The sequence below is a fragment of the Microcaecilia unicolor genome, chromosome 4 (assembly GCF_901765095.1).
Source record: "Microcaecilia unicolor chromosome 4, aMicUni1.1, whole genome shotgun sequence".
In the NCBI taxonomy this organism is placed as follows: domain Eukaryota; kingdom Metazoa; phylum Chordata; class Amphibia; order Gymnophiona; family Siphonopidae; genus Microcaecilia; species Microcaecilia unicolor.
Window position 1 is genome coordinate 314971932 of NC_044034.1, and position 17325 is coordinate 314989256.

General features: G+C 43.6%; 1 protein-coding gene across 1 annotated transcript; it reads left to right on the top strand.

The window, feature by feature from the left end:
- Window positions 1-5864: 5864 nt before the first annotated feature.
- Window positions 5865-13719, top strand: PRND (prion like protein doppel). Its single transcript, XM_030202507.1, has 2 exons — window positions 5865-6063; window positions 13040-13719. The coding sequence occupies exons 1-2, from the start codon at window positions 5865-5867 to the stop codon at window positions 13573-13575; spliced, it is 735 nt and encodes a 244-aa protein (XP_030058367.1). The 3' UTR covers window positions 13576-13719.
- The last annotated feature ends 3606 nt before the right edge of the window (window positions 13720-17325 follow it).

Consider the following 17325-nt stretch of genomic DNA (forward strand, 5'->3'; position numbering starts at 1 on the left):
AAAGTATTGCTTTACTCACAGAAATGCTTTTGAAGTTTCCCCTCTACCATATTCAATTATGTTTTTGAAAGACAGTGGTAGGGTCCTTTATCATTGTTAACGCTGATTATCAAAATCTTGGCAGGTGGTCTGTGGGCCTGAAAGTTGATTAGGAAGGGAAGCTAATATCTTGCATCAGTGTTGTTCATTGTCTTTAGAGAACTCTTATGTTGATGCAGGAAAGGGCATCATATCCCCACAGGCAGCCCAGTTTTCTGTCAACATCAATAGATATACCTAACCTAGTTAATGAGACTGCCCTTGTTCAGTTTTTGCACTCAGATATAATCAAGCCTAGGGCTCAGTATGTGGAAGAGAAGGTGAATTTTCTCCCAGGCTTTAATTCTTTGGAGTCAGATTTCTGAATCTCTCCTGACAGTGATCCAAAGGGAAGGCATTTTGCCTTCAAGAAACTTATTTGGTGCCTCCGTTTAAGAAGTTTGACTTCAAAGGACAGTCAGGGCTGGCCCTGCCACTAGACAGAATAGGCATCCTCTTTGGCAGCAAAATTTAGGAGGGGGGTTGTGGCATGGCTGCAGCAGGGGAAGCAGCCCCATCTGTGTTTTCTTCCCCATGCTGGCCCTGCTACCACCCCTGCTCACCCTCCTCCACCTTTTTTAGTAGTAGCTCAAGCTGAGTTACTTTCAGGTATACTAGGTATTTCCCTGTCCTGGAAGGCTTACAGTCTGAGGCAATGAAGGATTAAATGATGATCACAAAGAGCAGCAGTGAGATTTGAACTGGGCTTCTCTGGTTGTCAATTCCCTACTCTAACCACTAGTCTGCATCCAGTGAAGGCAAGATACAACAGTGCTTGAGCAAGGGCCTGTGCAGTGCTCAGTCTTCTTACAGCTTGAAGCCAGGAGGATGTAGGACAGCAATAATGGTCAGAGGCCTGGAAAAGAATGGAAGCAGATGCTGGAGATGGAAGGGGAGATGAGACTAGCCACATGGGGGTGGGGGTATAGAAAGAAAAAAGAGTAAAGTTGGCCAACTGGGGGGGAAAGAGTGATGCTAGCCATTTGCATAGGGGTGGGGGTAGATAGAGGAAGGGAAGATGCTGGACTATAGTGGAGGGAGCATAGGGCTCTGAACCACCTCTGTAGGGGCTGCATGGATAAAGAAACCTTTAGGCTGGACTTGGGGGCACCTCTAATAATAATGTTAGTATTCATCTCCCCCCCCCCCCCCCTTTAATCTGGCAATTTAATCCTCCATCTTTGACAATAACTATCATGTCATTGTGTTCCCACTTGGGATATTAACCTTCTCTCTCATACTGCACATATTTTCATTGTTAGTGACAAGAAGGCCAAGAGATGCACTTTCCCTGCACCCTCAGTTTAGATTGGTCAAGATTCTCACTACACTTGATTTTAACCAAATGTCTGAGAGGCCACACCTGCTGCACTACAAATACATCTGACCTTTAAGCAGGTATTGTGCGTCTCTCATCCAAACTTGCTCAGAGCCCTTTCAGCCTGGACTATCACATATTGTTGCTGTGTGGTTGCTGTCTCTTTCTTTGGCCCACTAGTGAGGCTGTTCAGCTTGCTTCTGTTATGCTGAACTACATTAGGTACAAATGCCCAAGTGGATCCCCATGTGCTGAGCCTTTTCAATGACACAGATTCCTCAGCTCTATGAAATATTCATGCTACATTGGCACAGGAAAGAAGCAGAGTGTACCATTGTCAATTTCCTGGCATAGAACTGATACAGAAGTCATTTGGCATCATCTCAGTAAATCCATTACCCGTGTAAATTCCAGCCCTGGCCGTAGCTAGCTCAGAAAAAGAGTTGTTTTTAATTTCTCAACTACCTTTCTTACAAAGGAAGTCCCAGTCTTTTGAAAAACACTGTTACCTCTAATGTGCAGTATTTTTTTTGTTGTTTGTCTATATGACAGTTTTTTAAGGGAAGAGGGGAGAGAGAGTTGGATGGGTGTTAGGCTATCTAATCAAGGGGCTAGGAAATGAGTTTAGCACACTAAACTATTTCTAGCACATACCGAGCTAATTTTTCAATATTAAAACAGGAGCACTTACCGCCTCCTATTTAGAAGGTGCCATATGCACCCGTGTTAAAATTGCATTAAAAGGCGCTCACTAGATAATGCTTCCCGGGCTATGACACACCTCCTCCTGAAAAGTTTTTAAAGAGAATAAATAGTGTGTGATTGGCATGCACTGACAGGCAAATTTCTGCAAAATGCAATAATGCGCCTTTTTTCTCCATGTTAAGAATGCATTAGTGCTTAGTAAAAGGAGTCCAAGTTTGGAAAAAGTGGAGCTCAAGAAACAGTCACATCTGGAATTGGAGTGGAGGAGTGGCCTAGTGGTTAGGGTGTTGGACTTTGGAACTGAGTTTGATTCCCACTTCAGGCACAGGCAGCTCCTTGTGACTCTGGGCAAGTCACTTAACCCTCCATTGCCCCAGGTACAAATAAGTACCTGTATACAATATGTAAGCCGCATTGAGCCTGCCATGAGTGGGAAAGCACAGGGTACAAATGTAACAAAAAAAAATTAGCAGCTGAGTTGGGCCAACATGATTGGAAAAATATGGAGATCTAGCACCAGTCCCTCTTGTGTTTTTATTTTTAAAGATAAACTTCTTTCCCTTATCTCAGTAGATGCTTACCCATATATTGATCATCTACTACTACTACTATTTAGCATTTCTATAGCGCTACAAGGCGTACGCAGCGCTGCACAAATATAGAAGAAAGACAGTCCCTGCTCAAAGAGCTTACAATCTAATAGACAAAAAATAAAGTAAACAAATCAAATCAATTAATGTGTACAGGAAGGAGGAGAGGAGGGTAGGTGGAAGCGAGTGGTTACGAGTCAAAAGCAATGTTAAAGAGGTGGGCTTTCAGTCTAGATTTAAAGGTGGACAAGGATGGGGCAAGACGTAGGGGCTCAGGAAGTTTATTCCAGGCGTAGGGTGCAGCGAGACAGAAGGTGCGAAGTCTGGAGTTGGCAGTAGTGGAGAAGGGAACAGATAAGAAGGATTTATCCATGGAGCAGAGTGCACAGGAAGGGGTGTAGGGAAGGATGAGTGTGGAGAGATACTGGGGAACAACAGAGTGAGTACATTTATAGGTTAGTAGAAGAAGTTTGAACAGGATGCGAAAAAGGATAGGGAGCCAGTGAAGCGACTTGAGGAGAGGGGTAGTATGAGTAAAGCGACCCTGGCGGAAGACGAGACGGGCAGCAGAGTTTTGAACCGATTGGAGAGGGGAGAGGTGACTAAGTGGGAGGCCAGCAAGAAGCAGATTGCAGTAGTCTAAACGAGAGGTGACAAGAGTGTGGATGAGGGTTTTGGTAGAGTGCTAGGAAAGAAAGGGGCGGATTTTACGGATGTTGTAAAGAAAGAAACGACAGGTCTTGGCGGTCTGCTGGATATGAGCAGAGAAGGAGAGAGAAGAGTCAAAGATGACCCCAAGGTTTCAAGCTGAGGAGACAGGGAGAATGAGAGAGCCATCAACAGAAATAGAAAACGGGGGGAGTGGGGAGGTGGGTTTGGGGGGGGAAATGAGAAGCTTGGTTTTGGTCATGTTTAATTTCAGGTGGCGTTGAGACATCCAGACAGCAATGTCAGACAAGCACGCTGAAACTTTGGTTTGGATGCAAGGTGAGATATCAGGGGTAGAAAGGTAAATTTGGGAGTCATCAGCATAGAGATGGTAGGAAAAGCCATGGGATGAGATTAATGAACTAAGGGAAGAAGTTTAGATAGAAAAGAGGAGAGGACCAAGAACAGAACCCTGAGGTACGCCGACAGGCAGAGGGATAGAAGTAGAAGAGGATCCACCAGAGTGAACACTAAAGGTGCGGAGGGAGAGGTAGGAAGAGAACCAGGAAAGGACAGAGCCCTGGAATCCAAGTGAGGACAGGGTATCAAGAAGTATGCTGTGATCAACAGTGTCAAAAGCAGCGGAAAGATCAAGAAGAATGAGGATGGAATATTGACCTCTGGATTTAGCCAGTAATAGGTCATTGGAGACTTTAGTAAGCGCAGTTTCGGTTGAGTGGAGAGGGCAAAAACCAGATTGTAGTGGGTCAAGAATAGCATGTGAGGAGAGAAAATCAAGGCAGCGGTGGTGAACAGCACGCTCAAATAATTTGGAGAGAAAAGGGAGGAGGGAGATGGGTCGGTAATTAGAGGGACAAGTAGGGTCGAGTGAAGGCTTCTTAAGGAGAGGTGTGACCACAGCATGTTTAAAGGCAGTAGGGACAGTCACAGTGGAAAGTGAGAGGTTGAGAATGTGACAGATAAAAGGAATAAGAGCAGGTGAGATGGCATTAAGAAGATGGGTGGGAATGGGATCAGAGGAACAGGTGGTACATTTTGAGGAAGAAAGGAGAAGTGTAGTTTCCTCAATAGTAACTTCAGGAAAGGAGGAAAAGGAATGAGGGGAAGAAGAGAGAGGGGAATGAACTAGTGGAGGGAGAGGTGGAGAGGTAGAGAATTCAAGGTTTATCTTTTGAACCTTGTCGTGAAAGAATTCAGCAAGGGTCTGAGGAGATAATGAAGGGGGAGTTGGGGGAGGGAGCACCGTGAGGAGAGAGTTCAATGTGGTGAAGAGAAGTCAAGGGTTAGAGCCAAGAGAGTTGGTCAGTTGGATATAATAATCCTGTTTGGCGCGTAAAAGAGCAGATTGGAAGGAGGTCAGCATGAACTTAAAGTGTAAGAAATCAGCAAGGGCCCGAGATTTCCGCCAGAGGAGTCTTTAGTTTTCATTCCTGTCTCAATTCACACAATTCATGAGCAGAAGACTCAAAATTGCATCAAAAAAGACAAGAATAGAAAGCAGGTTATGCCCACACCCTCCTCCTGCCCCAGTTCCAAGGGCTGTGCGAGCACTGCGACCACATGACACAAATATGGAGGGATGAACATGTTGCTTCCAATCCATTGTTTCCTCTCATTGGGACACCAGGGACAGGGGGACACCAGTGGGTGAGTTGCACAGGGATGAGCCTTTTCTCAGTGGTTGAAAACGCACAAACTGTGCAACTGCATACACACTGTTCCCAGCAGAGAGACATACTTGTGCTGAGAGGAAGCAGGCATACACTCCTCCCAGTGTATGAAAGTACACATACTGGACTTGGCCAGTGGTTAGAAGGCTGTTTTGCATGAATATACACACAGGTCAATATTCAGCCAGCAGCGGTCAGTGGTTTTGTTTTGGCCACCACCAGCAGTATCCCCATGACTGGGTACCAGCATTGAATATCCGATTATGCATAGCCAAATAACACTTCTCTGGTTAAGAGGTCAATTTACTAAGGTGTGCTGATGGATTTAGCACACGCTAAATACTAAGAATCCCATTTTATACCTATGGACTGCTTAGCAGTTATCGCACGCTAAATATGTTAGCACACCTTAATAAGAGGACCCCTCAATGTAATATTCAGAACTTAACTGGATAAAGATAGAACTGTGTATTTTGTGGTCCTAGTTATCCAGTTTAGTGCAGAATATAAGCACTTAATCGGCTAAATGCCAACTCTACTCCCTGACTGTCCACAAAATAGCCGATTTCAGCTTAAGCGCTAACTGGGCACATTCAACAGTGCTATCTGGTTAAGTGCCACTGTAATGTGATAAATTTTCTTTTTTTGCATCTCAGAAGAAAACATTTTCTTGTATGTCATATCCAATTAACAGCTCGAGTACTGATGGTAAATGTGTGTTAACTGTATTAGCATATATGAATACAATAAGTGTAAAGTAGTAACTCTATCTGTAAGGTTGTTAATAGCTTTTTGGGATTCTGAGAGCAGTCTTGGGAAATTAAATCAATCGCTATGGAGTGCAATTTCCAGACAGAAGCTTCATGGGTAAACAGGTGTTTAGCTGCAGTGAAGAACACTTTGAAAAATACTCTCGGAGTCTTAAACCATGAAGATAGTTCTCCCCGTGGTAGTGAGGCAGGACTGGGGCAGGCCAGGAGACGCAAGCACAGGGATCCCCATCTGAATTTTAATGGGAAGCTTCAAAGGGAGTGTACCTTTTATTATTGATTTGCAGGCAAACAAAATACCAGCCTAAAAATTATCCCCGAAACGAGTACTTTTATAAAGGTTTTTTTTATATATATATATATATATATATATATATATATATATATATATAAAATGCCTCTTGTAAAATTACCCCCACAGAAAAGTATGTACTACAACAAGTAGGCATATACAGTACAGTCTCGATTATCCGACCTAAACAGGCCCGACCCTTTGTCGGATAACTAAAAAGTTAGATAATACAGAAAACACTGCATAAACCCCTCATACAATGTATAAACAAAGGCATAGAGTTCCCAATTTTCAAAAATTGTTGTAAAACAAAGATTTTTAATAGAATTAAAAGTGATGATGTCACCGAGGGGGGGGTCTATCAGATATGCTGGATGGTCGGATTAGCAAAGGCCGGATAATCAAGACGGTACTGTACTTTAATTTTATATTTGGATTTAGATAAAAGTTTTTCAGCAGTTGCTCTAGGAGAGTTACATTCAGGTACACTGGGTATTCCCCTGTCCCTGGAGGGCTTACAATCTAAGGGCCCTGTTTACTAAGGTGCACTAGCGTTTTTTAGCGAATGCTAAAACTTAGTGCGCACTAACGCTAGAGACATCCATATATTCCTGTGGGTGTCTCTAGCGTTAGCGCATACTAATCTTTAGCGCACGCTAAAAACGCTAGTGTGCCTACAGCACAACTTAGTAAACAGAGCCCTAAGTTTCTACCTGAGGCAATGGAGGATTAAGTGACTTGACCAAAATCACAAAGAACAGCAGGGGGATTTGAGTCGGGCTTCACTGGGTGTCAGCCTGGTGCTTTAACCACTAGGCTACTCCTCCGCTCCTTGTACACAATCCAGGTACAGGTGTGTTCAGGGGAGGAGTATAGGCAGAGCACAGGCAGAGTCACAAACTACGGACAGACGTAGGTTATAAAGTATGCACACAGGTGTATACTTTCTTCGGCTGCATACATTTACACCTGCTTAGGCAGATATTGGTATTTTATAGAAAATTATGGCAGATAAAAAGCATCTACTTTCTCTTCTTTTCCCTTAGAGATCTTGTGTACTTGTCTGAAGCTTTCTTGAATTCAGATAGTCTTCATCTCCACCTCCGCCGGAATGCCATTCTATGCATCCACCACCCTTTCAGCAAGGAAGTACTTCTTTAAATCACTCCTGAGTCTCTCTCCTTTTACCTTCATCCTATGCCCCCTCAGTCCAGAGCTTCATTTCAGTTGAAAGAGACTCACCTCTGCATTTATGCCACAGAGGTATGTAAATGTCCTTATTATATAAACTTTCTGCGGCCTTTCTTCCAAAGTTTACATTGTGGGAAAAGATAAATCTCATATGCCTTGTCAAATCCCACCAACCAGTTTAGTAGCCACCCTCTGGACTGATTCCATCCTGTTCACATCTTTTTGAAGGTGTGGTGTCCAGAACTGTAAACCGTACTCTAAATGATGTCTCACCAGAGATGTATGCAGAGGCACTATAGCTTCCTTTTCCTGTTGGCCATGCCTCTCTCTATGCTCCCAAGCATCCTTCTGGTTTTTGCCATTACCTTTTCTACCTGTTTGGCCACCTTAAGATCATCAAATACGATCCCTCCCCCAAGTCCTACTCTTCTGTCATGCACAGAAGCATTTTACCCCCTATACTGTATTGCTTCATTGGGGTTTTGCAGCCTAAACGCATGATCTTGCATTTCTTAACATTAAATCGTAGCTGCCAAATTCTAGATTATTCTTCAAGCAGTGCTAGATCTTCCTCATGCTTTCTATACTTTTGCAGATTTTGATATCATCCACAGTGAGGCAAACCTTACCAGCCAGTCCTTCAGCAATATCACTTACAAAAATGTTAAAAAGAGCTGGATGCAAGGACCAATCCCTGCAGCCCAGTCAGTCAACTTTAGGGTCCATACCAAAGCCACTCAGCTTATTTATAAGTAAGATATGCAGAACCACGTCAAAGGCTTTGCTGAAACCTAAGTACACCAGGTCTAGCACTCTCTTTTAATCCAGCTCTCTGATCACTCAATGAAAGATTCATCTGACAAAATTTGTCTCTAGTAAAACCATGCTGCCTCAAGTCCTTCAATTTATTGGATTTCAGAAACCTCACTATGCTCTGTTTTAGAAGCGTTTCCATTAATTTAATCAGCACAGAGGTTAGACTAACACTGTGTAGTTCCCAACTTCCTTCTGATTTCCATATATATGGAAAGGGACCACATCTGTCCTTCTCCAGTTCTCTTGAACCAGGGGCGTAGCCACGGGTGGGCCTGGATGGGCCCAGGCCCACCCACTTTCCCTCCAGGCCCGCCCGCCCATGTCGCTCGCTGCCTTTTCTCCAGCCGCAACAGAAATTCTTGTCCTCCCCGCCGGCGCTGCTTCGGTCTCTGCATGCTACCCAGTACCTTCGGTCCCTGCATTCTTTTCTTCGATCGTCGCCGGCAGCGCTGCCATTCACACAGGCAGCTCCACTCCCCTCTGCCATGTCCATCTGGCCCTACGTAAACAGGAAGTGCATCAGAGAGGGCTGGATGGACGTGGCAGAGGGGAGCGGAGCTGCCTGTGTGAATGGCAGCGCTGCCGGCGACAATCAAAGAAAAGAATGCAGGGACCGAAGGTACTGGGTAGCATGCAGGTGCAGTCATGTACTCAACTTCTGCCTTTAGCCTCATTTCCACCCCTCCCATATTAAGTTTAGTTTCTGCAGCTAGTCTCTAGGTTTTGTGTGTAGTTTTTTTTTTTTTTTTTGCTACTTTGGGAAAGCCTCTAGCCCAGTCAAAAGAACTTGGAACACTCAATTTGGGTTTAAAACTCAAGACTATGAGCCGACATCCCAACTCGTCCCCGCAAGAATGTAACCCATCCCCACCCATCACTGTAAGAATTTAATGGTACATAAAAGAAAATTCCAGTCAGCTCCCTCAGCCTCTCTCTGGATTTGAGCTACAGCACTGTAGGCAAGGAAGGAATGGAAGCTGAAACTTGGAACACTCTGGTGTGCACATGTAAGATTTGTCTCTAATTTTCTGGCACTGTGTGCTGAGAGGTCACCACATGCACGCGCCAGTAGATCAGGCGACATCTGATGCTCATGCCTGTGTCAGAGCTGAGGTCTGCTCATCAGCCCAGGAGCAAAGAGGATTAATTGTAACATAGTAAGTGAAAGCAAATAAAGACCTGAATGGTCCATCCAGTCTGCCCAATAGTCACACTCATTATCAATTCATGATTAAATCAACGAGTGTGATATTATATACTTGATTATGGTCTTTCTTTTGTGTTTCTGGAACATAGACCATAGAAGTCTATCTGGCCCTATCCTTATGTTCCAACTGCTGGAGTTGTCGTTGAAGCCCACTCCAGTCTATTCATCTTCTCATTTGTGGGACACAGATCGTAAAAATCTGTCCAGAACTGTCCTTATGTTCCAGCCACTGAAGTTGCTGTCTCAGCCCTTTCCAGCCCATCCTAAACCAGACTTCCATATATTAGACACAGACCATACAAGTCTGCCTGGTATTGGCCCTAGTTAATCACAGCCAGAGTCACCATCTAAGCATTACTTCACACATCCACACACATGCAGCCATTTAAGGTTAGGTTTTTTATAACTTCCATTTTCTAATTAGAGATCCTCTGTATTCATCCCACACCTTTTTGAATTCCATCATCATTTGTGTCTCTACCACCTCCTTAATGGAAAATTTTCCACATTTGTGCTGTTAAAGCAAGGAGGAAGAGAAGCAGGAGGAGGAGGAGACAGCACTCAAAGAACTTGGTACTCGGTAGATGAGGCAGGTGCAGGTGTAGCTTACACTTCCACAGGAACCCCGCAGAACTGCTTCCGTCCCCGCAGGAACCCCGCAGAACTGCTTCTGTCCCCGCAGGAACCCCACAGAACTGCTTCCGTCCCTGCGGGAATCCTGCGGGTTCCGGGGGATTCCCGCAAACCCCGTGCAGCTCTCTAGTGGAGAGGTAAATCTGGGAGTCATCAGCGTAAAGGTGATACTGAAAACCATGGGACGAGATCAGAGTACCAAGGAAGAAGTATAGTTGGAGAAAAGAAGAGGTCCCAGGACAGATCCCTGAGGTACACCAACTGATAGTGGGATAGAAGTGGAGTACGATGGGAGAGATAACATAGGGAAGTTTAAAGGACTCTTTTACTAAGCTGCAGTAGCATTTTCAGTTCGCAGTTGAAATCAGCTGACAGTAAACGCCAAGATGCCCATTGGAATATAATGGATGTCTCAGCGTTTACTGCCAGCTGATTTCTACCACGAGTTAAAAATGCTACAGCGGCTTAGTAAAAGACCCCTTTAAGTTGCCATGGGTTACAAACTAATAAGATGTAAAAATGCAAATGCATTTAAAACAGCTCATTAGTGTATAAACTTAATAACGTGGCTTGTAGTGAATACTGCATGCCACATTTATCCAGGAAAAATACTGCCAGCAAAAGCTGGATATTTATTGTTCTGTCCTAGGAGCATTAGGCAGCGACCAGGTGCTTCTTAAAGGGGCCAGCGAGATGACAGTGCGCCCTCTCTGGATCCCTCCCCCCCTCACAGCTCAGAAGATGCTCCTTCTCAATGCAAGCGCTCTTACCTGGAAGGTCCCACCCAATCAGAAAATGCCCCTCCTCACAAAGGCTCTTATACGGCAGCTTGAACTCTGATGGTACTATTATGAAAGTACCACTAAGGTTCGCCAGCACCATTTTGAATCCAGCGCCAGCAAGGACAGGAGCAATTAGGAGCACTCCTGCCCAGCCCCACTACACACCATGGATATTTCAAGGTAGGCCCAGGGAGGGGTCTTGGGGGGGCAGTTTGGGTGCTTGCATTAGGGGTGGTTCTCTAGCTGGGCAGGGATTGTGATTTGGGAGGTATCTGGGGGAAGATCAATGTCATCTAACTGGCTCCTTTAAGAAGTGCCCAGTTGCAAGTCAGTAACCCAGTGCTCCCGGAATTGGAAAATAACGCTGCTCATGAGGTTGATCTCAATCAGTGTTGTTCATATACTGTGGGAGTGACTAACCTGCAGTATCAGGTTAGTGACTGCAGTTGTACATTAAAGTGTAGTAAAAGGCCAACTTTAGCACCCCTTGATAATTACTCCCCCCGCTTTAGTATTTTACTTATTTGTTGCATTTGTATCCCACATTATCCCACCTATTTGCAGGCTCAATGTGGCTTACAAAATTCTGCACGGCAGTCGCCATAACAGAGTAAAGATACAATACTAATTAGTTAAGAACATGAGTAACATAGTAGGAAAAAGCATTAGGTATAAAAGATCATATACGGAGTAACAGTTGAAGCATTAATGCACTAAAGTTCAAATAATGGATCGTTGTGGTATACTCTGTTGAAGAGGAAGGTCTTCAGTGATTTCCGAAAGTTGATTAGGTCGCTCATTATTTTGAAATCAAGTGGTAATGCATTCCAAAGCTGCGTTCCTATATAGGAAAAACTAGATGCATGTGTTAATTTATATTTTAGTCCTTTGCAGCTAGGGAAGTGAAGATTCAGGTATGTGCGTGAAGATCTTTTAGTATTCCTGGGTGGTAAGTCTATGCAGGGCTTTTTTTGTGGGGGTACTGAGTACTGGCACCTTTTCCATTGTCTGCTAAAATTGACCCATGGACCCCAAGTTTTAATGAAAGAGCTCAGGCTCTACACACCAATTCTGCCTTGTCTTAGGTTCTGTGACTGGTTGCAGGGGGCCTGGCTAGTGTGGGGTGGATCCCTCAATGATCACCCCACCCTAACATTTGAGTACCAGCACCTTTTTTGCTACAAAAGATGCACTGAGTCTATGAGGTCTGACATGTAGACCGGGGCATCTCCATAAATAATTTTATGAATCTGAGTGCAAACCTTGAATGTAATACGTTCCCTAAGTGGAAGCCAGTGCAAATTTTCTCTTAGGGGTGTGGCGCTTGGCTGCAGTGTTCTGGGCTGTTTGAAGTTATCTGGGCCTTTGTTCACCCATCCCTAATAATCCTATTTTAAAGGCCTCAAAATGTGAACAGATCTGCACAGCGACTCACTTAAATAGAATTATATTATAATCTTTTATATTATAAATCACTATGGAGATTTGTCCACATGTTGAGGATTCATCCCTTTTAATGTGAATAAAATGATATGGTGATTTTTTTATAAAGATAACATAGACGCCTGTATGCCTTCACAGGCTCATACCAGTGGCGTAGCTACGTGGGGCCAGGGGGGCCTGGGCCCCCATAGATTTGGCCCTGGACCCCCCCCTGCCGATGACCCTCTCGACCCCCTCCCGCCGCCAACCCACCGTCGCCTGCCTTTGCTGGCGGGGGACCCCAACCCCCGCCAGCCGAGGTCCTTTTCTTCCCGCAAAAGGCTTTTCTGTTTCTGACGCCCTGCACGTACAACGTGCAGGTCGTCAGAAACAGAAGAAAGCCTTGCACGGGAAGAAGAGGACCTCCGCTGCGGGGGTTAGGGTCCCCCACCAGCAAAGGTAGGCGACGGCGAGTTGGTGGCGGGAGGGGGGGGTTGGCAGGGGGATCCAGGGCCAAATCTATGGGGGCCCAGGCAGCGGCGGCAGGGTCGGCAATGGCGGAGGGGTGGGTGGCGGCGGCGGCGCCGGGGGGGGGCTAAAATGTGCCCCCTCACCTCGGGCTCTGAACCCCCCTCCCACCGAAGTCTAGCTACGCCCCTGGCTCATACATTAACCCCTAGAAGCTCTGTACCTGCTCTAAGAGTGGCATAAATGGTTATGTTGTAATTCCATCCAAACCATACTTCCTGGAACACCTGCGTACAGATCATTTAATCATGGGATAGGAGGTAGTGTTCTATTGTGGATTAAAAATAAAATTTATGGTACATTTTCCCTGTATTGTGTTATCTTTTGGTTTCCAATTGGAGTTAACCTTTTTTTCCCCCCATTTCTAGATACAGTTTTCAGAATGGGAAGAAGCTTTCTGGTTTGTTGGCTGCTCATTCTCATGGTAGCCATATTTTGTGACCCCTCCCTAGCCAGATCAAGGCCAGGATCTGGGAGGAGCAGGCAGCCCAAGAAGTACAAAAATACTGGCCAGAAAACTGTTGTTGTCTACAACACTTGGGCATTTATCCAAGGAAACACAAAGCTCAAGATTGATTTTAATGACACAGAGGAAGCTAGTTACTACCAGAGTAACTACACCCAGTTCCCAAATGAAGTTTTCTATCCCGAGAATCCAGAGTCTGCTGTTTCCAACGAAACAGAAGAAGCATTTGTCCAACGTTGCTTTAACGGCACTGTGATGCAAAATAAACCGGACGTCTTTGAAGAAGGCCACAAAGACCTCAGCCTTGCTGGAAGAGTGATGGTGCGCATCATAAACTATTTATGTCTAAAAATTTATTTCAAAAACGGCGCAGCAGCAACCACGAGTCTGACCCCACTGCTCCTCAGCATGCTTTTACTTTCCTTTGCAGTAAAGTAAACCAGCAGCTCTGCAGGAGTCAAGACAACATCAAGCTTGGAAGCAGGTCAACACTACCAACTGTTACTTTTTAGTTTGTTTCATTTTGCTGGTTATCTCTGAATGTTGGATGTTAATCATAACCACATGTTCTCTCCTTCACAACTGACAAACAGCATAGGTTAGCTTTTTTTTTTTTCCCCCAGAGTCCATGAGTTTTTATTGAATTTTGCAATTTTGAAACATTACAATCAAATTATCAGAAATCCTGACGACATATGTAAAAGATTATAATAATATAATAACACTAAAATGAGACGCCTCTTTCATACAATCTATTTTAGAAAATAAATTGCGTAACAGAAAATTATAATCTGATAGTAGCTACAGAGGATTATAAGACTCTAAATATTTATTACTAGGAGACCAAATTTTAGTAGCTGAACATGTCTTACCCAAATTTCCTGCCAGAGATATTTCAAATTTATGAATTTGTAAAACTAGGTGCCACCAAAAGATAGAGTTGAGATTAGAGTTATCTTTCCAATGCATAAGAACCATTTTAAGTGCAGAGGTAAGTAGAATGTCCAGTAGTTTTTGTTGGGAGATATCTAATTGGCCCTGTACTAACACTGAACCAAAAAATATAATAGGAGAAGTGATTGGACCCTGTATGGGAAGAATTTTAGTTACAAAAATCCATAGGGCAGCTTTACTTTAAGTGCATCAGTGAAGCCTTGTTGAAACTCCTGGTTAAAGTGCAGATCTGTTCAAAAGATATCACACACACAGCGTTTACAGAGTAAGGATAATTTTTTTAAAAACCACATACAGCAGACACTTATAGCCAGAGAAAAACTAGCGCCTCTGTTTACTAAGGTGCGCTGTAGGCACGTTAGCAGTCTTAACATGAGTAAATGGTGGACGCGCATTAAACACTAATGCACCAATAGGAAAGTATAGGTGCGTTATTGTTTAACACACCTTAACTTTAAAGGCGCGTTAAAAATGCTAATAAGCCTTAGTAAACATACCCCTAGATGTTATCATTAGATAGAGGTCAGCTATAATGCTTTTCATTACTGGCACCCTGGTTTTTACCTGAGAATAAAGGTCAGATGGGGTGACACAACAGCAGTCCAAAAGGGGGTATAAAGATGATGTGCCCATAAGCTGTGGCTGGGAGAAGATGGAATGGTCTTAAGTTACAGCATGAGAGATTTAGTGTAAATGTTCAAAAGAACTCTTGGTCTGGTTCTTCCCATTCCATAGAGTTGAAGTAAACCAGATTAAGAACCTGTTGCTCTAGCCTAAATGTAAGAGTAGGACAAAATCTATGAAGGCAAAAGAACTCTTGCTGAGCTTAATAGTTAACACAATCTGCTAGATCTGTACCTAGAACTCAGGTACTAATGACCGAAGGAGTGCACAGAATGCTTAACAAAAAAGATAAAAGTTCAGGAAATTCAAGACTTCCCCTCAGTGTACACAGAGCACCACCACTAATTCAAGCAGTGACTGAAAAGAATAAGTTACTGGGCTCAGAATCCCCATCAACTTCTTTAAGTTACAAAGTTCCTCCAAGCTACCAATATCATGTGTCTAACTCCGTCCTTTGTCCAAATAAGGACATTGAAACTTTTAGGGGTCAAAAATTCACCACCCTTCAATAGTGGGTATTGTCCTTGTGAATATGCAATTTAAACCAAAGATACTCAGTTGGACAGACAGAACACCCATTTCCACTGTATGTCTTTTCCACAGCAGTCCGATAGTGACAGAGTGGAGGGGAATTTTCAGATTCCCATGTTCCCAACCCTGATAGTCCCATTTACACAACTTTGCTTCTTGGGAAAAGTAATGGGGCATGAGATGATCTGTGTAGCAAAGCATGTTAGCATTCACACAGATGTTTAACATGTTAATCATTGATTTTAATGGCCATTAGTACATAATCAGATGTGCCTCATGGGTCGTATCTGTATTTTGTCTTGAGTTTAATTTTCCAGTAAGCTAGTTTTACTTTTCAACAGAATTGTGGACTGCACACCTTAGCTATAGTTAAATTGCTTTTGTTTAGAGTCCAAACTTTTGACTATGTGCCAGATATACTAAGTATTTCCCCATTGACACAAAATGGGAGAAATCCTTGAGTGCATCCGACCCGTCCTTCCACCCTTTCCTTCTGTTCTCTGAATTCACATCTTCTACAGAAAATGCCAGGAATATTGGGCTATATTTTATTTAGCAGCCAGAAAAGGTTATCTGTACTTGAAAGTGGACCACAATTTAAAATCTAACAAATATTTTGGTCTGAGGTTATAAAAGTTAGTAAGGAAAATAATTTAGTTTCCCTCTCTGTTTACAGTCTCCCTTTTATGCAGTTAGGATTCAGGCCAAGGGCTAAAGAGACATCAATGTGTAATGCCAGCAGCAAAAATCATTATAGCTTGTCAGTGAAAGCACAACTCCCCCTTTCGATTTCAGCTGATACTCAAACCTTTGGCATACTTTTGAAATGGATTGTTTAAGGTCATCATCGCTGTTTTCAGGCTATTTGATCTCTTTTCCTGAATCATGCACTGTTAGAGTAACAAATGGTTGGCTGTTATAGACTTTGAAAAATATAGGTGATATATTCTATCTATACTTTCTGGCTCCATATATCTTATAATATCTGTATAGTGGATACCTATATGATCTGCCACCAGTCACCATCATAGGCATTTGATACTCTTCATTAATGCTTGCAGCTGAGTACAAGTTGTATATCATGTATCTATCTGTACGGTTTGTCTATATCCAAATTATTTTTGGATTTCTTGTAATTTCTCTCCCTCACATCAATAAAAAAAAATTTGAATGAAATGGAATCATTTTGAGCATTATGGGCTAGATTCTATATATGGCGCCTGAAAATTATGCAGGGAAAAAAATATGCCTAGGCATATTCTGTAAAGTACTCCTAAATTTTATAAGGAAATATTATGTTCTTACCTGATAATTTTCTTTCCTTTAATCATACCAGACCAGTCCAGACTAATGGGTTGTGTCCATCTACCAGCAGAGGAAACTGAGGGCTGGGCTGCTGTCGGGGTCCGGGAGCTGAAGTAAGCGGTGGCGGTAAGCATGGCGCGGCGGCGCCCTCCAGAGTTCGGGGCCCGCCTGCCATGCTTACCTCGCTTACCGGGTTGAGCCAGCCCTGTCCAGACTAATTTGATGTAGCAAAATAGTTTCCCAAAGATGGGGGGGGGGGGAGAAAAGAAGAATGCAGAAGGTTGAAAAATCAACAAAGCTATACACACAGCAAAAAACTGATCAGCAGAAAAGGATTTGAATATTCGAAGCACCAGGCTACCAAAATGGAACAGAGTTAAACACTAGAAAAGGAACTGAAGCCATAGGACGTAAAACAAACGTTCTGAGCAAAAGAAAAATTACGTACCCCTGTCCTGAGAGTAGCAAAAGAAGCAGCAAGAGATACTCATGCCAAAAGGACCCCCCCACCTTGGAAGGAAGGCAACAGTCATATCCGAGCAACAAGGAGAGCTGTCTCTCCTAGACCAGGATCCACTTCTCCGAACACTGTAAGCAGAGGCGTAGCTAGGTTTTGAAGTCTGGGGGAGAAGACTTTGTAAAATAGGCGCCAGACATGGGCACAGTTTGACTGTTTCATTTTGGGGGGCAAAGGGTGTGGCTTGGCACATTTGCATATTCATTTGCATATGTACATCTCATACATATTCGTTAAGGCCATTAAAAAAACACACA

Excerpts from the sequence above, each read along its gene's own strand:
- PRND (XM_030202507.1), top strand. The coding sequence starts at position 5,865 with ATGGAGTGCAATTTCCAGACAGAAGCTTCATGGGTAAACAGGTGTTTA. Across the intron at positions 6,064-13,039 it reads TGGGAAGCTTCAAAGGGAGT|ATACAGTTTTCAGAATGGGA; the intron begins GTACCTTTTATT and ends CCCCATTTCTAG.